The sequence below is a fragment of the Ictidomys tridecemlineatus genome, chromosome 4 (genome assembly GCF_052094955.1).
Source record: "Ictidomys tridecemlineatus isolate mIctTri1 chromosome 4, mIctTri1.hap1, whole genome shotgun sequence".
NCBI classification, from domain to species: Eukaryota; Metazoa; Chordata; class Mammalia; order Rodentia; family Sciuridae; genus Ictidomys; species Ictidomys tridecemlineatus.
Window position 1 is genome coordinate 60,464,389 of NC_135480.1, and position 15,131 is coordinate 60,479,519.

Below are 15,131 nucleotides of genomic sequence, written 5' to 3' on the forward strand. Positions count from 1 at the left end.
TCTGATGTCACCAGTAGTAACTTTATTGAAGCAAGGAAAGCTCTTACTAAGTGATCCTTGCCCCCATCCAACTATGGTGCTGAATGTAGAGGAAGGGGCCTTTCCACTGCATTAGGAATCCCTATTGGTCCCCAAAGCCTCTTGTGGGTCCAAGTCCCCAGCCCCTTCTTCTTCTTGCTCCCTGTGCACCAGCACATGAGCTGGGGAGGAGAGGCCAGACTCTCCAGAAGCTGGAGCCCCAGCCTCTTCAGCAGTCTGAAGCCCAGTTTCCGAAGAGTCTTGGGTCCCCACAATTCCTGACATGGTCAGCTCTGGGGTCTCAGAGATGGGGGGCCCCAGGTTTTGAAAGCTGTTGCGCACTCGGGTGATATAGCGACTGAGGATACTGGCACCATCAGGAGGCCGGGGCATCCCTCCTGCTGCCAAGTTTCGACGAACACCAGCAACCTCGCTTTGTAGTCGAGACACAGTTTTGGTTAACTCTGTCAGTCTGTTGCCCAGGTCTGAGAGGTGGAACATTGAGAAGGATGTTTTTCAGAAGATGAGCCTATTCAGTATTTCTTCTGTCCTCAACAGAACCCCAGAGGACACCTTGTTTGAGATTCCTGAGGACCCAGGACTGGAAGAACTGAGGGGTCAGTGGTTCAGTGAGTGGACAGAATCTGAGGTAGATGAAGCTAAGTAGTGGTGGAGGTGGCTACTTTAGAGCTATAAAGAAGGAAGGTCTTGTGGGTCAGAAAAGTCAAGATGACTCATGGGGAGGAATTTTAATTGGTAGGGATTTGTACATCTGCCCCAACAGCCCTCTCCCCAATCTACACCTGGCCAGCTCATTCCTGTCCTTCAGGCTTAGTTCAAATTCTACCTGCCTTTTCTCCAACTTCTCCCTCTCAAAACAATAGGCTTTTTCTGTCCTTTGGGTTCCCAGTGCAATCTGTGTCTCTCTTTCTACCTAGTATGATGGCTTCTCCCCATACTGAAAGCTTCCCTTGTATGCCTGCTGTATACAGTGCCCCTCCCTACAAGACAAGCCTAGAACAAGGGAGGACACAGCAACAATCACAGGTTGAATACGTAAGTAAGTGAACGAGTGAATAAATGAACAGGTGAATAAAAGGGCTAGGTGATTAAATGAAACGAATGGCCTAAGTGCCTGAATGGGTCAGGGGGTAATTCAGTGCAAGGGGCAATATTGTGCAGGTTGTGGTTTCCAAGTGTAGGGTGGGGCTATATACCATGCAGGCTGAGTGGGGGGTGATGAGCAAGAAACAGGGGTGGGGAAAGCTTGGAGGCTGACCACTAACCTTTCCGACGTGTCTCCTCAAACTCGCGCCGGGCAGTCTCTATGTAGCGCTGTACCAGAGCCTTGATGACACGAAGGCGGTAGGACCCACGCTCTCCCTCCCCAGGCCCAGGCCCTGCCCCTGCCCCCTGGTTGGCCTGGAATGGGAAGACAGGAAGGTGAGAGAGATTTCTCTACCCTCAGCCTTCCTCTAATCACTGTGCCACCCCAGCAATAAAGGACCAAGTCAAAGTTTGCGCAGACTTCTTTGTCCCTACAGGCCACACACCTAGACCTGGTCTGCCTCCACTTCACAGTGGAGTCCCAAAAGTGAGAAGGATCGGGGCCAGAAGCTAGGGAAGGGTCGACTACGAGAGGCCCATGGTAGTGGGTGGAAGCAAAGGCTAGGAGGTAGAGGAGAGATAGGAGAACCCCCAAAAGACATGGCAGTAACATGAAGGGGCTGTTGTGCCCAACCAGACCAGGTTAGGGTACAGAAAAGCAGAGTAAGTGAGCCCCCTGGATGCCCACCTTCCTCTCCCAGGTCTCTGTCAGCCTGATAATTTCCCAGTTGGTTGGACATTTACCCGTGGCTTCTTAAAATGTTTCTGAAAAACATTCAGCCACATCTTGGCCCAGTTTGTCTGGAACTTAGTAAGTATCTGTAGCTTGGGAGGAGGGTGGCATGAACTTCTATTCACATTGTATAATACAGCACTGGGAATTTTAGGAAATGACCAGAGCCAAGAAGAGGGAAAAGGATGTTCTGGGAACATAGCTGGAAGGATAGCTATGCCAGAGATGTGCACACAAATGGATGGTATACAGTTGAAGCCTGGTGTGAGAGGGCCAATAAGTAGATGAGGTACTCACATAGGTGGGGATTGGGGGATAGTCTGGCTTCTTGGTTTTGCAGCAGGAGCAGCAACAGCAAATAAACTGGAAAATTCTCCTGAGAAATTTCAATGGTGGCAAGAGGTTAGTTACAGAACAGTTCTAGGGAAATGAGGGCAGGAGGTCTGGGGATGTGACTCAGTAGTAGAGTACTTTCCTAACATGTACAGGGCCCAATACAACAACAAAAAATAAAAAAGAAAGAAAAGAAAAATAAATGGGGTAAGGAGCTGGGTAATGTGTGGGGGCTGGGTGCTCAGGGGTTAGGGTGAGAGCTCTGAGGTCATCACCTGAGAAGGTAGAAGAAGGCCTTGGGGGAGGGCAGGATGTTGAAGGGCACAGGCAGAGTCAGGCCCTCTCGGAAATAGGATAGGTAGAGCTTAGAGCGAGCAAACTTCCACTCCACGTCAGCATCATCCTGGAGGCCAGGTGGCAAGGGACTGTGAAGGACTAGGTTAGCACCTGGCTTTCCTGCTCACTGAATCTGCCTTCTCCCTCAGTCCTCACATCTCTTACTCTCCAGTGTGTCAACCATTCTCCCCATTCTGGCTTCCAACTCCTTGGACACCCACCTCCCCCCTGCCTGTCTCCACCTTTCCTCTCTCCCTCCCCGTTATCTCTTATCCTCACATCTTGATCCTGCCCAGCCTGTTCTCCAGCATGCAAACCATAACCCTTCCCCTCCCTTGCCTCTCTCTTCTCATGTTCCCAACTACTTTTCCACAATGCACTCCTCCCCCTGACCTGAAAGAGGAAAGAGCACTAGACTTGATGTCTAGAGACACTAACAGCATTACCGGGACCTTCATTTTTCAGAGGAGAATTTATCCAGAGCCACAAACAAGACCACAGAGGAGGCAGAGCAGGAACACAAGTGTCTTAACTCCTTGCACCTGCTCCTCTCCATCCTTTCTCCCTTCTTCTAACTAGCTTAGGTTGACCTTGGTTCACGCACCTCGATCTTCTGGAAGGAGTTGGTGATCATGGCAATGAGCATGTTGAGCAGCACAATGACCATGACGATGGTAAAAATGCCATAGAGGGCCCGGCCTACAAATTCAGGCACCAGAAACTGAGGCATGTCCACCACACTGTGCTCCTCCATGCCAAACATGGTCCAGAACAGAAACTGGAAAGTCTCGTTGAAACTGGCATGTGGGGTCAAGAAAAGGATAGGAAATGAGGGGTGAGGGAACAGCCTGGACTTTGCCCAGACACACTCTTCCTCACCCTCCAGGATCCAGCCAGAGGTGTTCTGTATTCATGAAGTCCTTCTGGGGGAACGCTTGCCACTTCTTTTCTCTCTCTCTCTCTCTTTTTTTGGGTGTGTGTGTGTGTGTGTGTGTGTGTGTGTGTGTGTGTGTGTTGGGGGCTGATACTGGTGATTGAACTTAGGAACATTCTGCCTCTGAGCTACATACCCAGCCCTTTTTAAAACTTTGAGACAGGATCTCACTAAGTTGCCCACCCTGGCCTTGAATGTGGGATCCTCCTGTATCTGGGATTACAAGTGTGTGCCACCATATTCTGCAACCTTGCCATTTCTGGGATTCAACTTTTATTCTTTTAGTCAACAAATATTTATTGAGCACACTGTAGAGTCATAGGTGCTAAGAACACATTGGTGAACAAGACAAGCAGTCTCTGTCTCCAAGGACCTTATGTTCTGGGGTGAGGATCACTCTGGGAGGTGACAAGGACATTACTAACACTTGATCTTAGCCAAAATGCGGAGAAGTGATAAGATAAAGAACATGCCCCAAAGCAGGGGTTATGAACTTAGAGGGTTTAAAGAACTGAGAGGTCAGCATGACTCATCTCAGAGGGCAGAGTCTGGACCTCTGAGAGGGAAGAGAGGGAAGTAGGATCCACCCAGATATAGGAACTCAGAGAGTAAAACCTAAGATCCTTACCTTGCTCTGCAAACAATAGGAAGCTAGAGTGAATTCTAAGCAGAGGTGATACCTGCTTTACATTTGAAAAGATCATGTTGTGAGTAGAATGCTGGTGAAAAGATGGGAGTAGAGGTTTGGAGACCAGCTAAGAAATTGTTAGGCTGCTGGTGTGGCTCAGTGGTAGGTCCCCAGCACTAAGAGAGAGAGAGAGGGAGAGAGGGGGTGGGGAGAGAGAGAGACAGAGACAGAGACAGAGAGAGAGAGAGAGAGAGAGAGAGGGGGAGAGAATATGAGGGAGAGAAACAGAGACACTGTTATTGTGGTCTGGGTGGGAGAAGATGGTAGTATGAAGCCCAGTGATAGCAACTTCAGTGCTGCCTCTTCCAGGAAGCCCTTTCTGATCAGTCTTCCCTAAACACAGCAGAACATGTTTATCTGTTAGTCATTCACAGTTCTCATTACATTTTTCTTCCTATTGCACTTATTTGTGAATCTATCTTGTTCCCTCTATCTTGGTACCATACATGACCACAACCTCACACTGGATCTGGTGTCTGGATCAGTGTAAGGATGTCCTTAACCTAAGAAGGGCCTTAGCCTAAGTACCTCCATTTTGAAATAAAACTGCAGTCCCCACCAGGTACGCCTATGGAGCCCTCCAATATGGTCATCAGGCATAGCCTGATTTTAAAAAGTCTCTTTCCACAACCCTGATAAAACTGAGTGAAGTCTCTGTCATTTGCTTTCGCAAATGGCGAGATTAGGGTGGAGACCACCAGACCAGATGACTTGACATCAGAACAAAAGATGTCACTGAGAAACCCGGTAACAGCTGATAGGGATTGAAAGGGCGGTCAGAAACCCCCAAATTTAGCATAAATCATGGAGTGAATGAACATTCAGCCAGCCGACACTGCTGCACACAAGGCTGAGAGCCTGAGGACCTAGGACATCCTAACTCTTCTCATCTGCCTGATCCTCTGCGTCATCCTTATCACTCTCAACTCTACAGCAGCCTCTTGATTCTGGTGAGAAAAGGACTTCTCCTTATGACCATCACCTCAGCCAGCCATCAACTCCACCCCAGGAGAAGCCTCTATTGGTTCCTGACCTGGTTGCTACGGTCTGAGCGAGTGCATCTCCTGGACTTGAGACCTAAGACTTAAAACTTTAAATCTAGCACTTAAGCTTAGCATGCAGAGGGAATGTCTGTAATAGGTCTGTCATGATTGAGTGCGTTTGCAGAGCTTAGAGTTAACTTAGAATTATTTGCTTTTAATTGATTATGTCTTTTGCAATGCCCACCATTAAGGATTGTCATTTCTTGATTAAGAACCTATAGAGTGAAACTGTATTAAGTGATATGAGTGAATAAACATTGAAAAGGGCAGAAGTGCGTGGAAATTCTTCATCTCTCCCTTCGACTGCAGATGTCACACTTTTGCCCATTGCAATAATCAGTCTCTCATTACTCTGACCTCCACATTACACTAAGGGTGTTCTTTCAAAATGCTAATCTGACCTATGTCAATATTTAAATACTCCTAGCAATCTTCAGTCATATGTCTATCATACAACCTATTTCAGATTTTCAACAAAAATACTTTTTTTTTTTTTTTTGGTACTGGGTATTCAACCCAGGGGTGCTTAACCATGAGCCACATCTCCAGACCTTTTAAATATTTTACTTTGAGACACGGTCTCTCTAGTTGCTAAGGGTCTTGCTAAGTTGCTGAGGCTGGCCTTGAACTTGTGATCCTCCTGACTCAACCTCCTGAGTCACTGGGATTACGGGTGTGTGCCACTGTGCCCAGCACTCAACAAAAATACTTTTGATTTAATTTTATATTACCTAAGAACAAACAGTTCAGGAAGGCTCAGCCTTGCCTTGCTGCTGTGGAATGAAACCACTAGGACCATGAAGCATGCAGGAATGAGTAGCTTCCATCCCTGGTACTAAGATTCATGGTTTAAACTGTGAAATCTCAGTCCTTAATAAATAAATCTTAATAGATCTCAGATAATAACCTGAGTTTAGGCCAGAATTCTCTGTAAGAAACTGAATAAAGCTTTGATAGACCCTAAAACCATGAGAGTCTTAACCAGTATTTGCAGGCCCAAGTATTTGTCCTTTTAGTATCGTAATTAAAACCATCATGTAGTTGCAGAATTTATGATTGGGCAACAGTTTAAGTATCACCTGGAGCTCCCTGGCCTGATGTAGAAAGACCAAGCTCCTAAGGAAGACCTTCATGCTCTAAGACCTTGTCCTAGTTACCTTCTCCAGTTGCCCCTTAAAAAATTCTTCCCTAGCCGGGCGCCACACACCTGTAATCCCGGTGGCTCGGGAGACTGAGACAGGAGGATCATGAGTTCAAAGGCAGCCTCAGCAAAATCGAGGTGCTAAGCAACTCAGTGAGACCCTGTCTCTAAAATAATGCTGGGGATGTGGCTCAGTGGTCAAGTGCCCCTGAATTCAATCCCTGGTACCCCCCACCAAAAAAAAAATTTCTCTTCATGCACCAACCATGGGATACATCTTGCTGTTCTGCAAATATACCTTCCTGCTTTGGTATATGGCCCCTTTCTGCCCAGAATGCCTTGTATCTTCTCAGAAGTCTATAAACCTTCTAGGTGGAATTCAGATTCTCCTTTTTCTATAAAACTTTCTCTGAGCATTCAAGGCAGAGGAAGGGGCTTCCTTTCTGGGCACTCTCAACATAAGCCCTCCTTTTACATAGTATATATTATGCCAAATTGAGCTTGTTGTAGACATAGCTATCTTCTCTATGAGAACAAGCCTCGTTAATTCCTTCTTTCTGTGCTTCCAGATCCAGGGACAGGATTGACTACAAGGAAGGTGTCAGTAAGTGTTGAGAACTTACTGAGAACTTAGTTGAGAACTCCAACAACAAACTGAATGGCTTTGAAAGTCAATGAATTTAAAAAGTGAGTGTATGAATGAATGAACAAATACTTGAATGAAAAAATTTAATTATTGGCCATATTTAGGAAGAATTGAGCATAAAAAAGAATAATGACTATAATAAGAAATTAAAAGATATTTGCACCCATAGTGATATTTTAAAAAGAAGAAGGTGGGGCTGGGGATACAGCTCAGTTGGAAGAGTGTTTTGCCTTGCATGCACAAAACCCTGGGTTCAATCCCCAGCACCACAAAAAAAAAAAAAAAGAAAAAGAAATATAGAGACAGAAAATTGACATCTTAAAATTGCAGTTATAGAAATTGATTCAGATAAAAATCATCTATGGGGTTGGGATATAGTTCAGTTGGTAGAGTGCTTGCCTTGCATGCACAAGACCCTGGGTTCAATCCCCAGCACCACACACACACACACACACACACAAAATCATTATGGATGCTAAAATCACTGGGTAAAAGAAAGACTGAAAGGGAGCTGTTTAATCCCAGTATCTCCATATATGTTCCCATTACTAGACGGGCTTCTCTAGTACCTTTGCAACCAAGATGTGCCTCCCGATGTGGAAAATACCCATCACCAAATAAGTTGTGTTCTTGCCAAAGCTCCTTAACTTGAATCTAATCATGAGGAAATAAATTCTAGCTGTGGAATATGATTTGGTCTACAGTCTTGACAAAAGCATTTGTCATACAAGACATTAAAAAAAAAAGGGAATGTTCAAGATTAAAGGAAACTATAGAGAGATGTGACAACAAAATGCAAAATGCAATGTATGATTCAATGCATGGGATTTTTAATTTTTAAAAACTCTTAAGATTTTTTTTGGCAACTGGGGAATTTTGGGGGGAGTGTACTGGGGATTGAACTCAGGGGCACTTAACCACTGAGCCACATTCCCAGTCCTTTTTTATTTTTTATTTGAGAGAGTGTCTTACTAAGTTGCTTAGGCTGACCTCAAACTTGAGATCCTCCTACCTCAGGTTCCTGAATCAGTGGGCTTATAGGTGTGCACCACCATGCTTAGCAGCAACTAAGGAAGTTTGAATGAGGAATGCATAGTAAGTAATATTATGGTATTGATATTAAATTTTTGAGTATGCAGTAAGGCAAAAATTGGCCACAGACCATACATGAGCATGGTTACATTCTAATAAAACTTTATGAACAAAAACCATTTTTTAAAGTGGGATAATGGTTTTGTGGTTATTCTCTTAGGAAACTTCTGAACTATTTAGGGGTAAAATGCCATGAGATTTACAACTTACTTTAAAACATTTCAAATAAAAAAGAGAGTAATAGACCAAGCAAATGTGGCAAAACAGTAACAATTGGTAAAGTCAGGCAAAGGGTATAGGGATTTCCAGTATACTTTTTAATTTTTTCATAAGAGTGCCTTTTTTCAATATGAAAAGTTTATGAAGGAAATGAGTGAACAAATGAATGTATCAACAGATGAGTGACCAAGTGAATTAATGAGAGAGTGAGCAAACAAGAAAACTGATTGAATGAATAAACAAGGGAAAGAAAAAGAGATGATCAAGCTGCAAGTCCCCAGCCTCTGCCCCAGCATACTTGCCCAGCCGCTCTGTCTCCTGGTAGGGCACATAGATGTTGTTTAGGCCACAGAGGAAGGCAGTCAGGATGATCATGAGGATGAACATGAACCTGGCATGGGATGGGATGTGGAAGGGTCAGAGCAGGTCTTCACCCTGGGAGAAATAGGACTTTGGGAAGAGGGATTGGGGGTAATGAACTTTATGGCCCTCAGGAGTATTCAATTTGGTTACTATTAAAAGTAAAGAAATCAGGGGATGGGAATGAGAAGGAATTTAAAGTAAGTGCCAAAGCAGAAGATATCCCTTAAGAATAATGGGTATTGAGTCTAATCAATCAAAGCTGGGGAAGGACTAGTCTCTTAGGGAGTGACTGTGATGCTGAGATTGTATAGGGATGGCTGCGAGTCAGGGATTCTTATTGGGTGGGAGCCATCACTAGAGAGTTAGAATCACATGAGAACGAGTTATCCTGCAATAGGGAAGGCTGGAAGAATCACTAGGTGGGATATGAGGTTCTCCTCCAAGCTAAGCCAACCTGCAGCTGTTCCGAGATATAATTAGCACTTTTCTCACCTATGGCACCATCTCCAGTCCCACCTGAGACAGGATCCTAAGGAAGTAGGCATTAACCATGTGTTCTGATTAGGACAAGAGACCAGGTTTGGCTGTACATGATTTATCTTTCCAAAAAGGGGAAACCCATGGAACCGAGACTACTATAACCAAGGGCTCTTTCAGCTGTCAGTGGTTTACCATCTTTTCTGGGATCATGAGCCTCTTTGAGAAGTAGGTTAAAGTTATAGACCTTCCCTCAAAATAAATGTGTTCATATTTATACTCCAATCTTGTCTGTACGTCCAGGCATTCAGAGGTCTCTAGAGCTTATATCTCTGGAGGAAGGCAAACCAGGAATTCCTATGCCACACTAAACCTGGGGAAAGTCACCAGGAGGTTAAGTGGAGTTTATCAGAAAGGAGGACACCCTGAGCAGGGACAGTACACACCGTATCATGTCATCAATCATCCTGCCAATGGAAATCTGCAGAGTGCCCAAAGACTCGTGGGCCGGCAGAATGTAGGCCAGGCGGGTGAAGCTGAGCATGCTGGTGACAGCAAAAAGCACCTCAGCCAAGAACTGGGGATCCTCTGTGCGCCACTCACTTCGCTCTGTGCAGATGAAATGGGGACAGTGGCTGAGAGACAAGGAAGAGGAGGGACTAGGGGATTCAGGGCTGAGTTGGGATACTCACCAGCAGTGGTGAAATAGTGGCAGGCAGCTTCATTGGCAGCATCCCTGCAGTGCATGTGGGCAAGCCCAGCCAGGAGGAGGCGCAGAGCGAAGGCTGCCAGGTACAGGGACAGGATGACCACATCCAGGAAGTTCCACCAGTCCAGGAGGTAACTGCGCAGGCCCTCGATCCATACTTCCTTACACTCGAACCACAGGAAGCCTGGAAGGGGTGGTAGGGGGCCAGGACAGGATGGGGCAAAATTCTGTTGCTCCTTGTAGGTCAGAGCCAGATTATGGTGGCCCTTTGATGGGGGCGGGGGAGCTAAAACATCACTGGAGTAAAGTCAATAAAATGTAAATGTTTAATCTATCCAAGTGTAGAATGATCTTATGTGAAAACAAGGACTCTAGGTTCATGCATACCCATGGCTAGTGTGACTTGCCCCAAGAATCACAGGTGGTTGATGCTCAGAAAGTGAGTGAGTGACAGGCTGAGACTGTAGCTCAATGGTAGAGTGCTTGCCCTGCACATGTGAGGTACTGGGTTCGATCCTCAGCACCACATAAAAATATATAAATAAGTACTTAAAAAAATCGCAACTCTCCATTAAAAAAAGAAGAAAAGAAAGAAAGTGACACCTGTGAGGAACTGCATTAGGAGGAAATGGTTTACATCTGCTATTTTTGACCTCCACCAAATAAATATTAGGCAAATATTGAAATAATCTTGATTTGAAGGGACTCCAAATTATCAGTCTACTCAGTCCCGATGTCTCAGTGGGGCCCATTGCCAGACTTGGGGATGCCGGAGTCTTGACAGTTGGTCCCATTAGTCATTTGTGCCATTTGTGCCCTTCTTCATTCCCTGCATATGTGCTCTCTGTACTATCTTGAATGCCTTTCCATATCCTTTGGAAGCCCCGCTCCTCTTTGTGGCCCAGGACAAATACTACTTCCTCCATGAAGCCTTCCCAACCAGGTGCAGGGAGTTGCCTTTGCTCCAAGTCCTCCTGGCTCTCTATTCATATCTGTGATGCTCTCACTACAGGGCACTGCAGTGTATCTCCCCGTGCGTCTGCCCTATCCCTGCCTGTCCCCTTGAACTTGGAGTCCCTCAAGGACAGGGACTGTATCTCATAGATTTGCCAGTGGTACCCAGAACAAATTAACTAATATTTATTAAGCTCCTATCAGGTATCAGTGAGATCCTGTGGTAAATAAGATGGATATAGTACCATTCCTCCCACAACGTATAATCTAACGAGACATGCAGGAAACAAAGTAGATACAACACAATGTGGTCATGCTAGGACTGAGGAGCAGGGGAACTGAGGTGCTGTTTGGGAGTGTTTAGGATGGATCCTCACCCTGATTTGGGGGCCCCAGAAAGCTTCTCAAAGACAGTGATATTTAAGCTGAGACCTGATAGAGGAGCTGGAGCCAGTGGGTGAAGGGGCAGTGTGGGAAGTGGTGAGTGCTCTAGGAAAAGTGAGGAGCAAAGGCCTGGACGCAAGTGGAAATAAGATGTGATCAGGGTGGGAAATCAGTGCTATATGGCAGCACAGCACCTTGTTATGTGGGCTAGAGGCTCAGTGAATGTGTATGGAATGAATGGTAACATACTTAAGTTATCCATGTATTCTCAGGGCTTTGCTCACAGTAGGACTTCAGCAAACATACACTGCCTGAATAAATGAGTTTTACTTTATGTGTTTAAAAGATGTTTCTTCTCCTACAGACAGAGGAAGAACTTTATTGGTTATATCTCTACAGGGCAGGTCAATAGATGTTTTGTTTTGTTTTTTACCAGGGATTTCATCCAGGAGCACTTAACCACTGAGTCCATTCCCAGGCCTTTTTACTTTTATTCTGTGTCTCAATAAGTTGCTTGGAGTCTTGATAAGTTGCTGAGTCTAGCCTCAAACTTTCAATCCTCCTGCCTCAGCCTGACAAGTCGACAGGATTACAGGCATGCACCACTGCACCTGGCTCAATAAATGTTTAATAAATAATGGGATAAGAAAGTTTTCCTTTTGGGTTGCTCTTGTCTCTTTCCCTAAAGATTTACTTCTGGCCAGGTGCAATGATGCACGCCTGTAATGCCAGCAGCTAGGGAGGCTGAGGCAGGAGGATTATGAACCAGCCTCAGCAAAAGCAAGGCACTAAGCAACTCAGTGAGACCCTGTTTCTAAATAAAATATAAAATAGGGCTGGGAATGTGGCTCAGTGGTCGAGTGACCCTGAGTTCAATCCTGGTATTCCCCCCAAAACAAAACAAAAGATTTACTTCTGGCCATCACTTATTGGCTTGGTACAGTGTGGACGGGTCTTGGTATACTGTTGGCCTGGGAGTTGGCCAAGTAAGGGGAGGCCAGCTAAGGAACAGGCCACTAGTCCAGCCTGATGAGCTGACCAACCAGAGGTTGGTGGAACTCTGGGGATTCTTGTAAACTGTATTTGCTGAATTGTTTGAGAAAACTTGGTTCTACTGTAGAAAAGAAGAAAACTGATAGAATGGATGAAACATGCATTAAGCACAGATGATTTAGTTTGAACAAATAAAGCAGTTAGAGCACATGCATATGACATACACAGAAAGGCAAGGATAAACACCAAATATTCATGATACATTGAATATACATGAGGCATATGAGGCCCTTGGTATTTATCAGCTCTTAAGTCAGCAATCTGCTGGTGACACCAATGCTGGTTCCACAAATCAAAGAATGCACATAAAATTCATAGCTACTCATCAGGATAACTGGCAAGCCATAGCTATGCTGAAGCATACTAACCACTGTTTTCCCCACAGATCAAGTAGTGGCCTAGGCACCTCTGTCCATTGCACCTCCCTGTTGAAACCTCGTAACACCATCATAACAACATGTTTTATGGGTGTAACAGACTATGTGATTTGCATTTTAAGTTGGTCTGTGAGCTTTTCTGTTCTACACTTCTGGGATAGCTTGTCTGGAAGTACATGTGTATGTTACCATTACACCAAGGCAAATTGACACTGGACACTGTGGAAAAGTGTCTTATTTGTCAGAGGATAGAAACTTCCAGAATGGAAAGTGAGAGGTGCCAGGGAGAAGAATGGTGTCCCTGCTCAGGGAATCTGCCACAGGTTTAGGTTCCTGGATTGGGATAAAGGGAAAAGATTCTTGGTGTGCTAAAGGCCATAGGGGTTTGGTAATATATCAAGGAGCATCTACAAAGGCAGGGTTCCCCCACTGGGGTGCTTACCATGAAGAACAGCGAGGGGGCCTCAAGAAGAATGCCATAAATAAAGAGTCCCACATATGTACCTGTGACCCAAATCATGTGTAGTGAAGTCTCCCAGACACTCTGGCTTCGGCCACGGAAAGTGCTCAGCTGTGTCTCCATGGCCAGGGATTCTCCCAGCAGGAAGATGAGGAACCATAGATAGGAGGCGGAGTGTAACAGGAACTTCAGCACTGGGATCTTCAGCAGGCGGCCCAGCTTTGGGAAAGCAGGAGAGCATGGCTCTCAAAGTCTCCCCTCTGGCAGGCTGCAGGATCGCTTGGCCACATGAGACTCTGCTTTCTCAGATTTACCCACTTACTTATTCAGCTATTCACCAAGAATGTATTATATATCAATCAGTGGCATGGATGCATACCCATAGTCCCAGAGATTTGAGAGGCTGAGGCAGGAGGATTGCAAAAAAAGAGCTGGGTATGTGACTCAGTGGCTAAGTGCTCCTGGGTTCAATCCCCAGTACCAAAAAAAAAAAAAAAAAAAAGAATGTACTATATATCAGGCCCTGTTCTCTCATATCTATTATTTCCTTTACAACCATACGAAACACAGAGGTGAAGTTACTTTCCCTTGTGGTCCCACAGGCTTTTCAAACTCAACCAAGTTAAAAGGTAAATTCATTACTTCTATCCTAAACTTGTTCCTCCTTTCTCATAAAATGACCAGGCCACCCAGGAACCTGAACAGCCTTTCCACATGCTTTTTCTCACATGCACTCTGACAGTCTCCCTAACCCCAGTTCCCTGTCCCCAATCCATCTTTCACATGACTAGTAGAGGGAGCTTTTCAAAACACACACACACAAAAAAAAAAAAAAAAAAAGAAAAAGAAAAAAAAAAAAACATGGGGCACTCACCTCATTAGCCTGGCATCTTTCATTTTAACATGGCTTACAAGGCCCTGGGAGAGCTGGCCCCTGCCCACTTCACTACTTGCTGTTGGCATTTCTGCCTTAGCAGCAGGGAGCGCCTTTCAGTCTCTAATGCTGTAAGTTCTCCCTTCCCTGGGCCTTCTTCCATGTTGTTCCTGCTTCATGGACACTCCTCTCCCTGTTCCTCGCCTGGTTTTAGGAACAGATCTGGTTGTTTATTATGTCTCAGTGCCAGGCCCAATGCCTCACTTATAGTAGGGCCTCAAAGAAATATTTGGTTGGGTTAGGACTCCTAGAGAGAATGTTGGACTGTATAAGGGATTCAGGCTTTAGAGGTAGAGACCACAGTTTAAATCCTGATACTGCTGTTTGCTGTGTGCCTTGGGCAAAAATCTGAGGTTCCTCCACCAACTGGGAATGCAATCCCTACCTTCCAGAGCTCCTCAAGCTACTGAGTGGGAACATGCACAAAGTTATAGCTACAAAGCACCCAGGACAGGGCCTGGCATAAACCAAGTGCTCAATAAACAAGTAATCATTCATCTTATTCTTGTACCCGAGACTTGGGTGCCAGCCAGTAGCCAAGGCAGAGGAAGGGCATGGTGAGGAAGATGAGGAAGGCGACAAAGAGCTTCCAGATGGTGGTGCTTCCACGCCAACCAGCCAGGTTCCCACACCAGATGGAGGACAGGACTTGCTGGCAGATGGGGTGTGCTACAAACTAAGCAGAGATGGGGCATGAGGAGGTAGCCACTTGGCAGGGAGAAGGAATGAGCAGGTTGGGTGCATGTCCTTACTTTCTGCCAGTGATCAAACATCCTTCTTTTCTTTCCCTGCTGGCCAGCCCAGAAGAGAGGCAACTCACTTGCCATGTGCCCACGCAGACCCTGCCCTCTCTGGCCCTCAGGAGGCTAACTCTAAGAGTTTCCTAAGTCAGGCAGTGGCAGGTAAAACTGGGAGTACAAGTCCCAGAACTCCCAGGGTTCCTTGCCTTCTAGAGATGTGGGGGTAACAACAGTCTGAACACTCCTGAGAAGGGAAGGAGCAGGAAAAGTGGGCTTGCTGTCCTGCATGGCTGGTCCAGGGGAGCCACTATGGAGGAAGGGTTTTGGTTAAGTTTTTGGTGGGTTAGGATATCTGAGGGTAGATGACATTAAGGGGTAAGAGACTAGAGG

The 15,131-nt window shown here is 45.6% G+C and overlaps 1 protein-coding gene across 3 annotated transcripts in view; it reads right to left on the reverse strand.

The window, feature by feature from the left end:
* The window catches only part of LOC101963127 (short transient receptor potential channel 2), a 19,354-nt gene continuing 4,223 nt past the window's right edge, over nucleotides 1–15,131 (reverse strand). For 2 of the 3 annotated variants that reach the window (XM_078046604.1, XM_021725045.3), the window contains exons 4-13: nucleotides 14,513–14,677; nucleotides 13,112–13,286; nucleotides 9,823–10,023; nucleotides 9,577–9,739; nucleotides 8,589–8,681; nucleotides 3,132–3,324; nucleotides 2,467–2,594; nucleotides 2,156–2,234; nucleotides 1,305–1,440; nucleotides 1–503 (exon numbers count right to left, since the gene is read on the reverse strand). In XM_078046604.1, coding sequence (XP_077902730.1) covers nucleotides 112–503; nucleotides 1,305–1,440; nucleotides 2,156–2,234; nucleotides 2,467–2,594; nucleotides 3,132–3,324; nucleotides 8,589–8,681; nucleotides 9,577–9,739; nucleotides 9,823–10,023; nucleotides 13,112–13,286; nucleotides 14,513–14,677 — 1,725 coding nt within the window. In that variant the 3' untranslated portion in view covers nucleotides 1–111. The remainder of the gene's footprint in view (nucleotides 504–1,304; nucleotides 1,441–2,155; nucleotides 2,235–2,466; nucleotides 2,595–3,131; nucleotides 3,325–8,588; nucleotides 8,682–9,576; nucleotides 9,740–9,822; nucleotides 10,024–13,111; nucleotides 13,287–14,512; nucleotides 14,678–15,131) is intronic. The other variant, XM_078046605.1, reaches the window with a different exon arrangement.